The sequence below is a fragment of the Falco biarmicus genome, chromosome 10, assembly GCF_023638135.1.
Source record: "Falco biarmicus isolate bFalBia1 chromosome 10, bFalBia1.pri, whole genome shotgun sequence".
In the NCBI taxonomy this organism is placed as follows: Eukaryota; Metazoa; Chordata; class Aves; order Falconiformes; family Falconidae; genus Falco; species Falco biarmicus.
This window is the reverse complement of record NC_079297.1, coordinates 35,947,860-35,967,220: the sequence shown is the minus strand read 5'-3', so window position 1 is coordinate 35,967,220 and position 19,361 is coordinate 35,947,860. Positions and strand designations below refer to the sequence as shown.

Sequence of the window (19,361 nt, the reverse complement as noted above, 5' to 3'; positions counted from 1 at the left end):
AAATCAGAGGCAGTAAAAGGGACAGGGTTGCAGAGAGACTGGTGCCTTGATTACTTCCTCATAGCTGCTTGTCCTCTGTGGCACCGCTTTATTACCAGACAGGCAAAGCAAGCTGACTGAAAAACCAACATGAAAAACAGCTATATATGACAGGCATTGTCTGCGTCACTATCAAACATCCTGTTTTGCAGAAATCTGGTCATGAGAACCACGGGAGGGAAAAATAAGGAGAGAAACTTTCAGACCTGCTGTTCCATGGCAGCTGTCAGCCAGCACTGAGCCAATCTCAGGACTGCATCCAGGGGTGATGGGACCTAGCAGAGCCCTCTGACAGACTGGGACAGCCCTCAGGTCCATGCTGTTTTGTACCTTGGCTTTTATACTGAGCTCTGCAAAGCTTTACACAACTGCCAGATCCTCATGCGAGAGGTTTGTCTGCCCCAGCTCCTGTGGTCTGGTCTGCATGGGATCCCCCCCAGCCTCCCATCAGTTCCCAAAAAGCTCTGGTGCTGCTGAGGAACCGCTGGGAACAAAGCCACCCTGTGCCTGGACGCCAGGAGGAGCAGGGCATGCACATTTTTTGGGGTCCTCTTGTGCCAGCCAGGCCAGGGGATACGGGTGGCTGAACAAGGAGGAGAGGAGAGAGCGAAAGCAGTATTCCCTGCAATGTGCCACGGGCCAAAAGCCTTACAGTCCGGACTCCGCAAGCCCGCTGCGCACCGCAGCCGTTCTGCCCAGACTGTCTGGCAATAATCTTGCATTTTAAATCCTGTTAGACACAAGTAAGCTGCGGGACAGTAATCCAGGGAAGAGTCGGTGCAAAACCCTCCAACGTCAAGCATTTATAAACCTCTCCGATCCTCAACACTTCGTACCACATCTGTATACCAAGGACCTGTCTCTTGTTAAGCACCTTATACTCATGTCCTATGGGTCTCACAGGCCTGCTGCCCTGAATGAGGGACACCTTTTCTTTATGCATGTGCATAGGGCTTAGCACAAAAGAGCCCCACTGCCTGCCAGGCTTGCTATTGTCAAACAAATAATCGCTGAAATGCATATTTTAGAGGATTTAGAAACAAAAGGGGAGTTGCAGGGCAACCACTGGAGACTGCTTTTGGGTTGGCACACCCTTTGCTCTTCAGAGCTGCTCAGAGAGGGACCTGACTGAACTGGGATGACTGTGGAATGCTCCATCTGCCAGAGGCACTTCTGGGGTTTCCAGTAGCTGAGGGGAGGAGGAAAACAGAAGTAGGTGTAAAAAGACTTATAGAATAATCACCTTAGGTGAGATACAGATAAATGCCTTGTGCCACTGGAAGATACAATAAAAAATATAAATGAAATAGATGTTTGTTGGCCGGGTTTCTTTTGCACCAGTAATTCTCCCAGTGCCAGTTGCCATATATTTTCCTTGATACAATCAGGAGGAAAACAGCTAATCTGACATGACAAACTCATTGTATCAGAAGTCATCTCTGCTTTAAAACATGTGTCATATGACTAAACACCCTACTCCTGGTACAATGCATCCCACAGTAAAATTGGATGGAACTCATCCTCAAATGCCCTGCTAAAAATACTCCTAACAAAGGGCAACAAGAAAACATAATTCAAATGAGGGACATCTGTTCTCAAATGTTTGCAGATAATGACTGGATCAAGTGTCTGCATAAAGGATAATTATTTTCTGCAGATGGTTTGATCTGGTATTTTAAACATTGTAAAAAACCCTCATCACAGCCACTCAGTAAAGTATGTGGGGGTTTGCTGCAAGAGACCTCTTTCCTATCCTTTGCTACAATTCTAAAGCTACAAGGATAACTAAAACTATAAACAATTAAAAGATAAAGTGTGGGTGTTAAAGAAAAATACTCCATTTGACCACAGACAGGATACATTTTCAAGTTCTGGTCTTCCATTTCTTGTATTACACTACCGGATACCCAAATAATTCTCAGGGTGAACTTTTGTTACAGGAGAAGGGCTAAATAAAGCAGTTATGTGCTGTGCAAAAGGATCTCCAGCAGATTTCAGAGGGAGGGCCAGTTCCAAAAATGATGGCACAATATGGTTTTCAATACAAAATAATTCTGCTGCTTTTCCTCAAGGCAGAGAGATAAAAAACAGCCATGACCAAGACAGATTCTTATTAAATCACCCCTGTGACACCCCCTCAGAATGCATTACTAGTCCTGGGATAATGCTGCTCTGCTGGAACTATTGTTGGAGCCAGTGCTACGGCTGGAGACCGATTCAACATCCCTGAACAAGCAGGGCCACGGGTAGGTGCCTGTGGTATGAGGGGCCCTGGGGACCCCCATACCTACAGCACCACAGGGCTGGGAGGGCCCTTCGCACCCAGGGCAGGGTGGAGGAAGCAGGGCAGGCGGAGCAAGGGGTGGAGGAAGAGGGTGATGGCTCAAACAGCCTCTGAAAGATGGTCCGTCCCTCAGAAAGCTGGTGACTGCAGGGAGTCCAATGAAGTAATCATCACTCTCCCGTCAACAGAAATAATTTTTAATTCATACACGTGCCCAAAGCATGCAATCACCCCCAGCAGATCTGCCTCTGTAAACTTCTCCACTTAGGTGCTGCTGCTGAGAGAAATCGGTGAAGAGGACATGTCCCACACCACCTTTGGAAGTGCCGTGCCACAAGGATTTGCATGGAAGGGATTTCTCCTCTTGAGAACAGTTAGGATCGCTCACTTCTCCAAGAGGTGCGGTGTTGGGCTGTCTGAGGCTGTGGGCAGGTATCGTCCCTGTGTTTCTGTGGAGCTAGTAGTTAGTCGGTTGGGTTTTTTTGCAATTAGGGGAAATGAGAAAGGAAGGATTTTGAGTCAAAGTGGAGATTCTGGAGTATGAGGTACAACCAGCAGCAGAAAGGGCCAGGCAGGTGGGTGAGGCAGCCAGCCCGTGTCCCACTGCCAAAGCTCCAGGGCTCTCTCTGGGTGGGAAGGACAGTGGTCTCTGTCCAGGAGCGGCTTGGGTCTGTCTCTGGCAGCCCTGGGGGAGCTCCAGGCTTTCACCACCCTCCCGAATTAAGGCAATTCGTCTTGCACGCAGGATGGTGTAACCCCCCCCCCACCCCCCGGCTACCTCGGCGGCCCTGACACGGAGCTCCCCCAGGGAGCCTGTGGCACAGGGAGAACCGAACCGCTGCGGCCCAGAGGGTGAAGCCCCCCCCCCCCCCCCAGGCGGGGACAGGTAACGCTGGAGCGCCCCGTCCCGGGGACCAAGAGCCCCCAGGCAGGCGGAGGGCCCGCTGCCCCCCGGCGCCGAGGAACCCGGCCGTGCCGGGGCGCCCAGACCGCCACGGCGGTGATGGCGGCGGCCGCACTACGTTTCCCGGCATGCCGCGGGCGGCGGCGGGGCCGCTTCCGGGTCGGCGGCCGCCAGCGCCCTGTGTTTACTTCCGGCCGCCCCAGTGCGCGAGTGTCAGGCTGAGGAGGGGAGCCGGGGGCCGCCCCGCCCTGCCGCAGCCGGGCCGGGCCGGAGGGCAGGCGGCGGGGCCAGGAAGGCGGGCGGGAGGCGGGGGCCGGCAGGCAGGAGCCCCGCGCCCGCAGCGGCCCCCATGAGCGGGCGGTGAGCGGCGAGGCGGCGGCCGCGGAGGCTCCGGCGCGGCGGGACCCAGCCATGGACTGGCTCATGGGGTGAGTGGGGCCGCCCCGCCGGGCGGGCCTGCCGGCGCTGGGGGCCCTGGGCCGCGGGGCGGGCGGCGCCGGGGCAGGCTGGAGGGGCCGGGGCGGGCGGCCCGGGGCGGAGGAGGTGCGGGGGCCCGGCCTCGTCCCGGGCGGCGGCTCCCTGGGAAAGTAACTTCTCGCCGCGGTTCCCGGGGGGCTGAGGAGGGCGGGCGCTGCGGGTCCCCGCGCTCCCCGGCGGTGCGGGGCGGTGCGGGGCTAATCCCTCTGCGGCAGAGCAGCACTCCGCACCGAAGGGCTTGCCAAGGTTTAACTGGCTTTCTGCGGAGAGGAAGAAGAGGCCTCGGCGGAGATTAAAGCCGAATCAGGACCACGCCATGGGGGCTCCGAGAGCCTGGGATTAATAGCGCTAATTACATCGAGACAGAAGGTAGAAAGCGCCGTGCTGCTGGTTCCAGGTCTGCGAACCTCAGTGCAGGAGGGGTGCGGGTGGTGGGGGTGACGTGCCACCTCACCGGTATCCCGAGCAGGGTACTGTCGGTTACTTCTGCGTGAATTGTGCCGGTGACCTACACCGGGGTGAACTGTGAATAATTACGCTTCAGAATCGCACGAGCAGCAGGTTTGTGTTTCAGCGGGACTAGTACTGCAGTGATAACTTGCAGCCCTTCGTTTCTTCTTTACGGGAGTTTGGTCCGGCTCCTGAATGTGATCTTTACCATCTAGGTTGCCTTCTTTTCCAGTGCGTTGTGCCTGGAATACAGAATAAACTCTTTTGTCACAGTTGCTGGGATGTGCTGTGCTGGAAAGATCACTGGTGTGCGTGTTGGCTTTTGTCTGCAGCTGAACTCTTTGCTGGTGGATGTACGGCACTTATTACCTATCTTCAGACTAGCTGTGGCTGGCTGTCGAGCCGCTGGTCAGTCCCAGTTAGGTTTTACTGTAATTTTGACCCCTCAGCCCGATGGAGCGAACGCTGCATGTCCGTGGGGTTGGTACTGACGCTGGGTTTTCCTGCAGCTGGCTGAGCAGCAGAAATGCAGTGTTCGTGCTGTGCGAAGGGGTCTGCGTGCCCTGGGCTGCAGTGCTTGCGGCTCGTGAGTCAGGGGGCTGGCCTCTATTACTGCATGGTCTTAATGAAAATACAAATGAGAAGCTTGTTCTGATTTGTTTCATAACGACCACGAAGCACAGGTGGTCTGTTGTATTTACTCTGTAAAAGTAAAAGCTCAACTGACAAAAAGTGCCGCTGTAATTGCGTAAGTCCTGGGTTTGACTGTTTTTTCCTAAGACATTTGTATGACTCAAAATGCCTCATTTATGCTGTTGTACTTATTTTGTGTGAATTACGTTGTAAAGAAGAAAAGAATCAAGTTTCAGTTTACTTAAACTCAAGATATGTTACAATGCTGATTTTCTTACGAGAAATAATTTGGGCATTTTGAAGTTGTTATGAAAAAAATTGGCATTTGTTCTGTACTTTTTTTACCCGGGGTGGGTGGATCCGGCCATGGAAAAAGACTTGCCTGTTTTCCCCATTGTAATGGGAATGGATCCTGAGTCATTTGCGTGTTACTCGCTTGTTCTCAGCTATTTCCTGGTAAGTTTCTCACCTGACCAAACACAGTATTGTCCCACCGAGGCTCTTAATGTTTTTTTCCCCTTAAAACTTTGCGAGTTCTATTTGTGTGAATTTGGGGGCAGAGGCGGGAGGTGCAGATTATGGCAGGAAGGGAGAGCATTGATATTTCGTTAGGGGGAAGGGGTAGAAGGCCTGAGGGACCCTTTCTTAATCTGTCCAACGGCTGTTGTTAGCAGCTATGTATCCAAATGGAAACATCCCTCTTGCCATTTGAGAGAGAAACTGAGGGCATTTGTCTGCCAGGGCAGAAGTTTAGGTAATGTCACTTGCTCAGGCTTTCTTTCAGTGAAAACTTCAGCTGGCTGGGTCTCCCGCTCGCTCGAGAAGGGAAGGGTTGCAGAAGTAGTAGGAAAACGGGTCACTCCCAGTGACCTATCGGTTTGTGTTGATGCCTCTGGAGAGCAAATTGTGTTGGCCTGCTTCTTGGTGTTGTCACTCTTTCCCAAATAAGTGTCGCTACTAATAAAAGCACTGTGATCTTTCTTATTCCGAACTGCTTTGGTAACGTGCTGGTTTGCAGTTACAGCTTTCCATACCCTTGTATGTCTCATGTTAGCGGTTGTACCGCCTTAATGTTTTGGTGTGAGAAACACCCTCTGTGTTTTAACTTTTATATTACTGAGAACTTCACCTTCAAGTGCAAGTGTATTAAATTAGGCAGCGGTAACAGTTGCTTCTGTGTAGACCTCTCCCCTTCAAGTTTGTGTTACATTTGTCTGATACATGATGGAGAGTTGAGATCTGCTTTATTCCTTTCTGGTCCTCCCCTTCACTTGTGGTACGATTAGAATCTACCCTTCCCCCCCCCCCCCCCCCTCCCTTTCCAAGAGACCACAACAGGCAGCTGCCCAAGTGTCTCTGCTTCGGAGTGCTTAATATACAAAAAAAAGAAGCTGAAGATTATAAACAACAGTGAATTTATTTCAGATTAACAAACAGCTATAGGTTTGCATGGTCACACAGCAAAACTTCTCTGGGTGCTGCCTTCTGTTCAGTCAAGTCCTGGGGAAGAAAGCTGGGGAACAAAAATAGCTGCTGGCATGTTACAGCACTCGGTTGAGCACCAAAATGAACCCAGAGTCTTTTCTGTGGTTGGTTACAGTCTTCAACTTTTCTATTGAATGTAACCTTAATACTGATATTGGGGGAAAAACTGTGGTTTCTTCAGTGCATTCTCTCCACTAAGAAAGATGACCATCTGGAGCTTTTTTTTGTTGTACATAGGATATATTTTCAGTGCGATTTTGACTAGAGATTGGTATTGCTTAATTGCTTTGCTCATCAACATCTGACAGATCTGTGTTACCCTTTTTGGAAAAGATTTCAAACTTTTGTGTTACAAATACCATTGTGATCTGCTCTTGAAGTTCAAAGTAACAACAAAGATAGGCATTGTTCCTTCAGTTATGAAACTTGCTTTATAATTTGTTTTAAAATTCTTAAACGAAAAGGAGTAAAACACATTAATGGTACTAGTAAACCTGACAGTGTCAGTTATTTTTAACCTTCAGCTGTGATGTCAGGTGCCGTAACATATTTTTTCATAATAGAGGAGGATTGTGTACTGTAGCCCTTTGTGAACTGTTATGTAAAAAGGGGAGAGGGAAACAAAATATTTTGCCAACAATTATGTGTTAAACACAAAACATAATTTGGGGCTACATCTGTACTTCATAGTTCAGCAGGTTAGTAGACTATGCTGATTGAAACTAAGTGCAACAGCTGAACATAGTTGTGATGGCTAAACACCTCTGTAGATGCATCTTAAACTGGGGAAGAAACCCTTCCTCTGCAGAAATGAGCTGGAGAGCTGTGCATGGGCTACTTGAAAAGCCTTCAGCATGTAGACCAGCCCTATAAAAAACAGGACTCAGTGAAGGAAATGAGCAGGAGGGGAAGTTCTTTCATGTTTTCCTTTGCAAGAAAGCTTTTTCCATAAACTAATGGCATTCCCTCTTGACTCTTGAATGCCTCTGAGCATGAGAAAAAACGCATCCTCAAGAAGTGAAGTGCTACCTCTGAACTCTCCAGTGAAGACTATTTTCTGTTGAACGTGTATCCATATTCTCTCTGCATCAGAGGACTGTGTTATTCCAGGATCTGTGTAAGTATCTCTCGTACTTGTGAACTGCAGGGTCCACTCATTTCACAGGTAGTTCTGGTACCGGTAAAGTGCCAGTGCCCTCATCCGTGTGGCTTGGTTTCATTGCAGTACTAAGCGCTCTTTCTAAGGGAAGACTGCAGCACCTAGCGGCTTGTTAAAAATTTTAGGTGCAAACCATCTGTTGTGTAGTAAGCCATCTTTTCTTCTGGAGAGCAGAGTGTCTAGCTCTTTTTGGGAGGGATTTATTACAGTAAAAAACAAGTTGTGGGACCATGCTAACTTCACACAAGTGTATTATCTCTCTGCCTTTCCGTGCCTTACAGTGACTTGACAAATATTCACAGCTCCTTCTCCCAGACTTAATTAGAGTGTAAATGGAATAAAAGGGAAGGGGCTGTCTGCAGTAGGGATTTTTTCAGTCTTTAGTTTAAGTTGCAGATTTTGTGGTCCATATTGTCATACCATCCACTGCTCAATTACCAGTTCTTTCAGATGTTGCCCTGGTGATTTGAAAAGGAGGGCCTAAAAATGATTGAAGGCTATTCTTTTCTCATATCCCACATCTGCAGCTTTGAGGACAGTTGGAGAAGCAATGACCTAGAAAGACCAGGAAAATACAGGCGGCAGAAGAAAGCAGCAAACTCCTGATCAGAATATTTGTGCCCAAAGACGGCACAGACAGGTTCAGTCTACTGAGGTGCTCTGTGATCTGCAAGATGGAGCAAGTGGCAACAGCTGTAAATAGAAGAATGTCTAATCTAATGTAAGAGCCTTCACACTTGCAAATTTTATTTAGTAATGTCAATTAATCCATTATACACACCACATATGTTTGCTGCCTTGCACGGTCTTCATCTGACCAGGATAGGTGGTTGGGAAGTTATGTCGTATTAAGATAGCACAGTAACTACACAAATTCAGTCTTCTCGAGTATATGCAATACTGATGATTTTTAACAAACAGTGTAAGAGAACTTATCAAGGTCTGCATGCTGCTGGGTTTGTCTAGTTAAGCAGGCCTGCGTGTCATGTAGTTACTTTATTTAGCTGTAACTATCAGGCTTAAAATAAAGCTTAAGAATTTTCCCACTTGTTTTGCGTGTAGGATTTTGCCACGTTATTTCAGCAGTGATTTTGAAGGCTTGAAGTAACACATACTGCTGTTTTGTTGTCGTCCATTCTGCATTTATCAAAGTGTCTTTAAGAAATTTTCTTGTAAGGCCTTAAGACACTGTCCAGTTCAATATACATTATGGTGAAATATGAGTAATATTGTTATGCAGAGAAGTCCTAGCCTTGAGCTAGAGCAGCTAAGGACTAGATGTGAAAAAAGCACACGCTAGCGTTCTAGTTCTCAGTCAGTAAAAATCCAATATGCCATTTTTTCAGCTGTTAGACTAAATCTTTATTGTTTTTGAATGGGATGCATTATCATGGAGTCATAGCGTATCTCAAGCTGGAAGGGACCCATAAGGATCATCAAGTCCATTAATGGTAAGAAGTGCATCTTGTCATGGGAACAGAGAAATCCCACAGCATATTTAGCTGCCAGCTTGGCTGGTGCATAATACAGTTGAACCAAGAAGAGCATGGCTCTCTTTGCTTAGCAGACCTTTATATAAAAAGGTAGCTAATGATTTTTATTCTAGGTACTGTTTGAAACTTCCTTATTTCTATAAAAAGGAAGAAACACTGAAAGGTGCTGTAACCATAAGGGATGCCTTTCCCCTTTCTTTCCTTTAGTCATCCTCAGTGAAGAAAGTCTCCTGCCTTTATAAGGCAGTCTTCCCTCCAGAAACTGCTGCAACATCTCACCTTCCACAGCTTGCATGGTGTGTTTATTTGTTCTGTTTGTTAACTGACCTCACAACAGGTGTTTCCCTTGCACTACATTCCTTGCAAATTCTTGGCTTCACAGGCCATTTTCTCTACTTTGAGGGAGCTTAGAATAACTGAGAACCGGTAAACCAGACATGTCCAGTCCCCCTGGGCAGGAAATATTCATGTGTTCCTTATTTACTTCTATTTATAGGTGTAACATTACCTAGGGGGTTTCAGGTTGTTCCCCCCCAGATAAATTGAGGTCCGTCTGTGAGCCACTTGCACTCAGTTCACTGCTTACTTTTGAGACTTAAATATTATTTTATATACTTAGCAGACATGAGCAGTACCTCTGTTAAACCAGAACTTAGCTGTGAAAACAACTAGTATAACATAGTCTGCAGGTAAAAGAATATCTCCATTAAATATTAACTTGTAATATTCATTAGTATACTAGTGGAAAGTTGCTGTTAGTTTGAAACATGAGTTTCCAGGGCTGTAGTAGTTGTAGAAAAGGAGTCAGGACTGGAGAGAGCAATTTAAACTCTTCAGGCACGTTGTTCCCTTACACATCTCTGGTTCTGAAAGTGCTCGGTTATATTACTGAGATTGTTGCTGTCAAGGCTTTTCTGCTGTAATGCAAAACAAATAAAAAATAACCACAGAGCCTTGCTCCCTGAAGTGTCCTGGTATAGTTAATTATTGATTTCTTGGAGAAAATGCCAAATAAATCCTACATTTTGTTACTTTATGTTACTTTAGCAAACCACACAATTTGTATCGGGCAGTTACTTTCCTTTGGTCAGTACAATGCACATGAATACAGATTTGTTCTTACGAGAGCATTCTTTTTCCAACAGGGATTTTATTGAGAGACAAGAAAAGCAGATCAATCTCCAGGTCCCTAAAGTAAAATGAACTATTACTTTCTTTAGAAGAGTTGAGCATTCTGAAAGGGTAGCAATGCGCCTTCCTTGTGTCTTTCTGCATGTTACCCTCTCCTCCTTTGTGCTAGCACCAGTATTTGGGAAGGCTGGTAGGTTAAGATGCTCATTTGACTGAAAACTAATCTTTTCTTTTTTTTTTTTTATCCTTCTTTTCTCTCCTAAGGTTAGTTTTCAGCTAAGTGAATTCCTGCAGCCTGTCTGTGTGGCTACGCGTATAATGTTAATAGCACTATGGAGCTGGTGAGAACATAAAGCTTAGGGGGGCACTCTTTCTGGTGGCAGCAAGGACTTAATTGAATGTAATCATGTAGTAATGTGATTATTAGTGGTAATTACTCTGCAAATAATTAGTAATTTCCTGATGTTGTATCGCTCTGCTTGAACTGTTCGGAAGAACTGCAGAACATCTGAAAACAGGAGGTGCTATGACAAGGCTGGTATCTTGGAGCAGGTAGCGGCCTCGGAATGCCGTCACAGTTGCTGTCCTACTGTGTTACATTCAGCTTATGGCTAAATTATAAATATACTTGTAGTGAATTGGATATTTATGAATAACTTGGAGTTTATAATTTGCTCTAAATCATGTCTCATCTACCTGGGAAAAGCGCTGGCTCTGTCATGGTGTACGTGTGAAGGTGGGTGGTATTTTGGGTGCCTGGCCAAGTCCAGCTGTCTGGTGGAAGAGAGTTTTCCAGGAGCTCGGTTCGCGCGTGATGGCCTACATAGCTTTGCTGTATTTCACTAGGACTTCCCATCTGTTAAATCTACTGGATGTGGGCCCAGAGGAAGCATACTTGAAAGAGTAAAATTTATAAGAGACTGCAATTTTGGATAGCTGTGTATACAAGTTTGAACTCGGTGTTGTTAGATCTGCATATTCTGCAATCACTGCTGACCTATTAAACAACTTTAATGTGGGCTTCTGCTAGTGGAATACTACTGAAGTAATCTTGTGCATAGTTGTTAACCCATGTTTAGCCTTCTACTGTCAGTGATAAGGTGGTGAAACTTACATGCAATGTTCAGTTTTTTAATGCCCTCCTTAACAGTTTTTTCACTCATCTTACTCTGCATTTAAAAATAAATATTAGACTATGCCCTTCACTGTCCCAAGCTCTATAATGAGTAAATGTGATTATTTTTTTTTAAATTGGTTTTGCAGTCATTTATATTATTACAGTTATATCGGTGAGTCTACTTAAGGAAGAACTGTTGCTTCATTATTTTGTTGCCGCACTTCAAACAGATGCGCTCTAGAAGCCTCCCCGCTCCTGAGATAGTGTGTAATAATTTTAAGTGATTTAATTTTGCAGTTAGAATGATGAGTATAACTGTAAATGGCTGAAAAGCAGTATTATAATTTTAGCATTTGGAGGGAGGAAAAATGGCAGTTTTGTGTGAAGTTAGTTTCCTTTTATTCTGCCAGCCAAGAGAAACTGGTCAGAGTGCAAGCTCTTCACACAATCCATAGAGCTCTGTTTCTGACTGTGGAAAAAGAGCATTGAGCACATACATTAAAAAAAAACAAACCCCAACAAAACAAAACACACGCAGTACCAAACCCAGAGTTTAGACACAGTTTTCAAGGCCCTGAAGAATGTCAGAAGTTAAACTGGAATCAAGACAGGAATGACTGCCATAGATCAAATTCCTTCTTACTCTGAACATTCAAAGAGTAAATCCATTAAGCTAGAATGTAAGTATGCAGAAAACTATTTTTAAATGATCCGGGTCTAGTAACTCAAGCTCTTCACAATGTATCTGCATGCTTTTTGTTTATTCTTTTTGTTTTCTTTTTTCTTCACGTTAGAAAAGTGTTCATTTAATATTGTCAGTGTTCAGGGTCTGGATCACTGCTGTCCCTTCTTTATACTGTAATGTGTAAATAGTTGGGATTTTTATCTGAGAAGTGTCCCAGTATTTATACATAAAGCACAGAATTTGTGTAAACCAGGTTGCAGAGAAGTGACCTTGAGACTTTTTTTTAACCACTTCATTGTACAACCTTAATGTTCCTTCAGTCTAGAATTTCCTAATTTAGAGAACTTTTATTTTGTGCAGTTCTTTATAAAGCAGCGGGGAGTTACTCAGGAAAGACTTTGTTCCATACTGTCTATCTTAACAGGTTATGCAAAACTGGATAGAGATGGGTTTTTTACAGGGAGGTGTTCTGTGTCGGCTTTGGGGATGGGCTCAGGTTACAGAGTTGACTCTGGGGTTTCAAGTTTGTGTCAGGTGTTATGAATGATAAATAGCTTGCTTTTCAGTCTTGTCTCTGATACCCAGGTGTGGCTGGAACTCTAACCTTCATGACTGTCATGTCTAATGAAGTGTTAGTGTGACTGCTTTCCATCAGATGTAAAAAGGGACTAATTTTGTAGTGAGGGCTAATAACTTTTATTAGACCAATAAATGTACTTGGGGAAGAAAGAAAAAGCTTCTGGGCATGCTTGTATCTCTTGTTTATGTTAATAGGCTGCCTGGAACAAAACCACGTTAGTACTACAGCCCCACGTCAGCTGGATAAATCTCCCCTGCTGATGTAGCAGGGGGCTGGTACCTTTTTAAGGAGCTGACCAGCCTACGTTCAACAAGGCGCAGGTGGCCACTGGTCTTGCTATTTAACACCTGAGTCAATTCTAGGAAAAGAGATACTGGAAATGGTAGTATTTGCTGGTTCTGGTCTAGGGTATCCTAATCTTCAGATACACCGATCCCCTCCAATGTCTTTCGTTAGGTGAGTCAGCCTTTCTTGGTTCATTTGTGATTTCTCGCTGGGGTGCATGTGCTAACCTGCGGTTCTTACACGTTTACAGGTCTCATCTGTGACTCCTTTTTGTTGTAGCCAGATAGTGCTGTTTTTTGAACTAGCTGATTTTTGAGGTTTGAAAGAAGTCTAACTGGTAAGAGATGAACAGAAAAAATAACAAAGGGGGTACTTCAGTCTAATGCCTACAGCTGATTTTTTGTTCCGTTCTAGCCTTAACCTTGTAAGGCAGAGGGTCTGTTGGATGCCCCTCTGCTGCTGGATTTTTTTGAGGCATTAAGGGAGTAGTGTTTCTCCTGCACAGTGTTCCTGGACGGGCTTCTAACAGTAGTTGTTCTTATTGTATCCCTTCCTTACTTGATTATTGTTGTGCTGTCGGTTATGAGCAATTTTTGAAGACTAACCTGAAATTTCAGGGGGTTTTGGATGTATTTATTAATGTTTCTTACTAGGCTGATGGTAGAGTTTTACTGTGTGGTCTGGCATAGGACAGGTTTTCACTTTGAGTTGTGGGTGCTGTTCCAAATGCTGAATTTGGTGATTTGCATTCTCGTAACCTCAGTGTCTGCGATGAGGTTGTCTCTCTTGCCCCACCCTGCTAAATATGAAAGTACTGGCCCTAGTCAACTGGAGCTTGTTGAGGCTTGAGCTGGTGAAGTGCCATGCTAGGAGAGCTCCTCTGAAAGGGGACATCCTGTGTTACGCTCGTAAGGCACAGCTGGGTATTTAGCTGCCAGTTGATAGGCGACGTGGTTAGTTTACTTTTTAAAGGGTGGCCTTCCTGTTTTTGCACAGTACTATAAATGGGTGGTGTTTGAATTTTTTTTTAAAAAGTGTTTATAAGTGTTTTCCAGGCTTCTTTCAGGCAGGATGTGCCCAGTCATCTGCTAAAATGTCAGCAGGCAGCTGTTGCTGTAGGTGGTGTAACTTCGCAGGTGGGCAAAATTTTGTACATGTTCAGACTTGCATTTTCTCATTATGGTTAGTAGAATCAATGCTTATGTTTAAATCAAATTTAACCATGAACTTATGAGGTTGACTGGTTGGGAATACTTGAAATTGATCATCTTGATAATGGAGAAATATTTTCTACAGTTCATGAAACACATGGAACTTTTTTATTCATATTATTCACTACATTGCACAACAAAAATCACTTGCTGTTTTGTTTATTCAGTAGAAATGTATGTTGTCCTTTTTTGAAGTAAATAAGAAATAGTCTTGCTTAGCAGATCTATGAAATTCTCGTGTTTAAACATTTCCTTCTGAAACATGGGCTTTTCTTTATTTTCTAGGTGGCAAAAAAATTCTTGAAGGAAGTAACTTTATTATAAAGACAGACTCATTTCACCACATTCGTTCTACATCTTTAGGGTGTGTCAGCTATCTGCAGTATTTCTGAACTGAGCCAAAAATGTAAAATAAAAAACTGTTAAATATTTCTGTGGGCATCGCAAATTAAGCTAACATGGAGGTTGCTTAACTTCTGAATGACAACTTCCATGAAGGGTTTAATGTACACAATTCAAATCCACTCGCAACTTGATTTGACTTCCTGTGTAGAAAAGTGCCCTTGTGGTGACAACGGTAAAAAAACCCATCTTTTTTGTTTGTTAAGCAAACCCAAGAGTACATGAGAGAAGTCAGCAGGCTGGTGGGCCCTAGTGTTGACAACAGCCATTGCAGTTCAAGTAAGCAGGTAAAATTTGAGCAAATAGGAAGCAAATATAGGAAGAAGGATGGTACTTACACATGTAATAAAACTTTGCTAGCATATACATTGCCATTTCCTGTCTGGGTATAATAAAGGAATAATAATTATTTTCTATTATTACTAAGACCTTAATATTATTATGAAATACTGCACATAATATCTTGTGCAGAGTCACTGTTTGTAATTGAACTGTAGCTGTCAAAACAAATGCACAAAGAACTTGGATCTGGGGAATTCCAGTATATGCCTGACTTAAAGCAGTAATTTATTGTTCATCCAGATAAATGGCCGTGGCCTGATTCATCACACATGCACATTTTGCAAATAGATGCCTGCAACATGCTAGCCTTGTATCACACACAGCACACTGTGTGACTTTGCAGTTGCCTGTGGCTGCAAACTTTATGGCCTGCCCTTTAATCCCTAGGCCAATAGTTCTTGTTGCATGGTTTGTATATAATATTTTCTTCTACTTGTGGACATAGCACATTTTTAGTATAAAGCATGGATGTGGTTTGGTTGGGTCTGTAACTTTACAGGCAAAGGTTCTAGTCCTAGTTATGCCAAAAAACAGTGTATGCAATTTGGTGTCACAAGCCAGGCCAAAAGATGCTACTGATCAGTCTCAAGGGCTAAGATGGAGAAAGATTGATGTCTTCTGAATGATGTGAGATTGAAACTTGAGGGCACCAGATTTGTGGACTACACAGTACTCGAGTGGGAAAGTGCCTCTGTTTTCTGGAGGGCTTGATTTGATAGTGTGGTAGAAAAGGAAATGTGATTGGGCTGAATGTGCAGCTTTGTGCAAAATTGTGTCCTCTGCCGTTTCCTTTGAAACTAGAGTTTGGTAACTGCTCCACATTTGCTGCTCTTATTATGTTGATCAAGTACTCTAGAAGAAAGATTAGACAACTGTTAATGAGCTATGAAAAAGTACGTGAGGCTTAGAGGAGGTCAGAGGCCGTTGTAATGCGGGACCCAGGCTGCACGCGCAAACAAAATCCACCCAGGGCTTTTTGTTCCTGGTAAAGTGAAATGTGAAGATATTCTGCTCTTTTTCCTAGTTGCTGTTAATTCTGTGATCCACTATTCTAAGTCTTATACTTTTAAAAAATGGCACACAAAGTTTTCCTGGCTAGATGGAGGGAGAATTAATTTCACCTGTTTGGTTTTGCTGGCCAAACAATGAAGTAGGTCAGGTTTGTATTAGCTAAAGTAAGAGGGATAATGCATCCTAGCTTTGGTATGTTTTGGATGAAAAATACCACATCATTACAAGAGGATGTTGCGAAGATGAAGTTTCTCAAAGAGTCTGACTGAAATTGACTGTCCCCTTATCCTTTTGCTAGTATACGTTTGAGTGTATGGACTTTTTACATGCAAAAAAAAAAAAAAAAAAGCAGGACCAAACAGCTTTGGGAACAACTAATCCAAATCGGATCCATGTTTTCACTGAAAGTAGTAATGTGGCTGCTTACAGGAACTATCCCTGTGGCTTGTTTCCCTAGGAACCCTGGAGACTAGTGATGTGGGTGGAGTCTACAGGACATGGAGTAAAAATATTGTGAGATAAACCTATGCAACACCGAGCCTAATCTCCAAGGAAGACAATGGTTATCATATAGCCATGGGCTACTCATTAACTCGGGCTTGCTAAAACAAATATTATTTTAGAGTGACAGCCAGCTACTAACATGAAACTATTACTTGCTTTTTAATCTCATTTTGGATTTGCTTCTTTGTGCCAATTTTTTTGAGTTTAGTGGTAAAATGACAATGTGAGTATCACAGCAGGCACTGTCTCAGACCTCCAGAGAAAGAATGAGTTCTCCAATATGCTCTTGCTACAAAATCAAATCCAGAAGAACTTAAGCTTAACTACGTTTCAGTAAATACTTACTCTGCTTCATCCTGTGGAAAAGCAATAGCCAGTTCAAAAATTGGGGGAGAATAAAGCAAAAGTGGGTTTAAAACAATTGACTTGCCAGCATACTTTCACAATAAGAACAATTTTAGGGTCTTGCATATGATAGAAGGTTGGAATACTAATAAATAGGAAGATTTTTTGTATACATCCCATAGTTGAGCTTTGGGGTTTAAACTGTATGATTCACTAAGATAAATAATACAGTTTGGTAAAGATTAACCACATTAGCAAGAGTGCTAGATAGGATAATACTTGTTTTCGGTCTGTGCATCAAAGCCAAGCAGTCAGAGCCAGGAAGAAATTTCTCTTGGGATATGGTGTTGGGCAATTAGCTGCATTTCCAGAGATTTATGGAGTCTTCTGAATTGCTTCAGTGTTGGCCATTGTCAGAAATGGAATACTAGGCTTGGTAGGCTGTTGTTTTGCATACTGCATGGTCCTGTGATGCGGAGGTAGATATCCAGAACATACTTACATAACAGCAGGATAAAGCTTAATCTTCTGTTTGCAAATACCTCCCCTTTCAATGCTGAAATACTTCATAAAAATCTGATTGTTATAGAGGAACAAAAATATAACTCCTGTCTAAAACAACTTTTGTAACACTCGTTTCCATATCTGTTTATTCTTACAGAAGTACTAGAAGTATTAGTTGGTGATACGATTTTAAGTTTGGAAAACTTGAAGTATTATTAGAATGCTTTTCCTCCTGGTTTTTAAGATAGTGCTACTTGTGCATTTGCACCTCCATGGTATGTCTTGCAGAAAGATTAAGAATTTGATATCTCTTCTTTCTTGTTTTAAGTTAATACGTTTTGGACTAAGGTCAACTTTTTCAGATTCGTTATTCGTGAAGTTGGTTGTCTTCTTAGCATATTTCATTCTTGTTTAGAGGCCCTGAATTACAGTGCCTGGTTCCTAGGGATGACTAAGTCACTTTTTTTTTTTTTTTTTTCTCTGGTATTTACTGTTCCCTGTTGTTGAAATGTCACCTTTGGGACTGTGAGTGTCATTAGACATACGTTAGTCCTTGTAGTAACTTTCAGTGATATTGATAATGCAATGATAATGAGGGAAAACGACAGAATTGGTTCTTGGGGGAGAAAGTTTTAAATTCCATGGAACTGAAAGTATCTTAGGATGTTAATACTGAATCATGGTGGTGCTCTTCCTTTATTACTAGCTTTCTAGAGGTGAAAGTACATCAGCTTTTTTTCTTCCTTCCCCAGAAAGAATAAAGAATTAAGATGGAGTCTATTTTAACATCAGCAAGAATAGAATGTAAATTTGGAGACAAGACCACTTGGTTATATATATGAGTTGTATTATTGATCTGCTGTTGTTTTTCTAACTTGTATTTGCTTGGGTTTATTATAGCTATTTTTCAAAAACAATTATCTACTTGGATTGGGGGTGTGTTTTTGGAGATGCCAGATGGCACATTGGCCTTGGTGTTGAATCTTGCTTCCTGAACAATTTAAATACTTCAAATTACATCCTCCTCCTGTCTATTGTGAGCTGAAGCTTCTGAAGTTTTAATAAACTTTTGTCACGATCTGAAGGGTTGGTTTTCAGTCTGGTAATTTTTTGTTACTTTTTAAAAAAAAAAACAACAAAAAACAAACCAATTCCAATATAATGTTAATGTGTAAGCACGGTTTGCTAATTATAATCCTTCAGTAGGAATTACTTCAGCATCTGGCAATATGAAACAAAGAGATCATGGATTGCAGGTGCTTTCCCTAAATGTAATTGGTGCTTAAAATTATGTAAAGGCTAAAGTGGGCTTTCTGGCCCCCAAAATGCTTATGGGGAGGATCCTTGATTAAAAAGAATAAGGATTACTTTTTTTGTCTCATTAGGTGAGTGCTTTCCATGTTGGTGGTTTTTGTTGTGTGGGTGTTTGTTTTTTTTTGCATATGCACAAGAGATATGGAGAAAATATCTAAATATACTTTGTATTTTTAAGGTTTTATGGTTAGTAACATGCTAGCTTAATAATCCTAGCTTTATTTTTGGAGCTTTACTTAGCTTGATCAGGAGATGCATAAATAGTATTGAAGTATGTAGATGAAGAAAGTATGATTGTGTTGGGAAGAGAGTAATCTATAACCAAGCCAGTTCAAACAGCTCATCGGTTGAATGCTACCTCTGGGTTGTTGGTATCGTGCTGAGAATAAATCAGGTTTTTGTATAGTGACTGGAAATGGCCTTTTGTATTCCTTGGAACTGTTTTCACTTTAGGCTTTTGAAAACCCACAGCTCTTCCCTAGCTTCATTCTTTCGTAGGTTTTAAATCAAATTGTTGCAAAAACATTGTGTACACATTATTGTCCATGTAGATTTTACGATAATTTGCATTGGCTTAATTGATGCAGTTCAAAAGATAACTGAAGTATGACAGTGTCCAATGTTTGAGCCTTGTACCTCAGCTCTTCCTAGTGAGATTCCATTTCCTTAAAAATACAGTAGAACTTGACTTGTTCAGGTATTACGTTCTCCAAATTCTCTTGGAGAAGATCAAGTGCTGTATCTTCTAAAGGATGACCTCAGCATATGCTAAGGGAGTAAATGAGGCTGTAACAGCCCTTATGAGCCTTTATTATGAAAAATTGTGCAGATTTTAAGTGCTAGTCACCTTCGTCCTTTTTCTTCTAGAAGGTATAGAGACTTTTACCAAAACAGCTCAGTGAAGAAGTTGCTGATAAATTCTTTGGATAGTTTTGAAAATAGTTCACATATGGGAGTGTAAAGGAAAGAAAAGTGTTCGGGTGCTCTGTGGCAGCAGCGTGCTTGT

The 19,361-nt window shown here is 43.0% G+C and overlaps 1 protein-coding gene across 4 annotated transcripts in view; it reads left to right on the top strand.

The window, feature by feature from the left end:
• The first annotated feature begins 3,418 nt into the window (after positions 1–3,418).
• MOB2 (MOB kinase activator 2) overlaps positions 3,419–19,361 on the top strand; it is a 116,425-nt gene continuing 100,482 nt past the window's right edge. Inside the window, exon 1 of one of the 4 annotated variants that reach the window (XM_056353796.1) lies at positions 3,419–3,655. In XM_056353796.1, coding sequence (XP_056209771.1) covers positions 3,639–3,655 — 17 coding nt within the window. In that variant the 5' untranslated portion in view covers positions 3,419–3,638. Of the gene's footprint in view, positions 3,656–3,946; positions 4,074–16,993; positions 17,017–19,361 lie in introns of those variants that run through there. The other 3 variants (XM_056353800.1, XM_056353799.1, XM_056353797.1) reach the window with 3 other exon arrangements.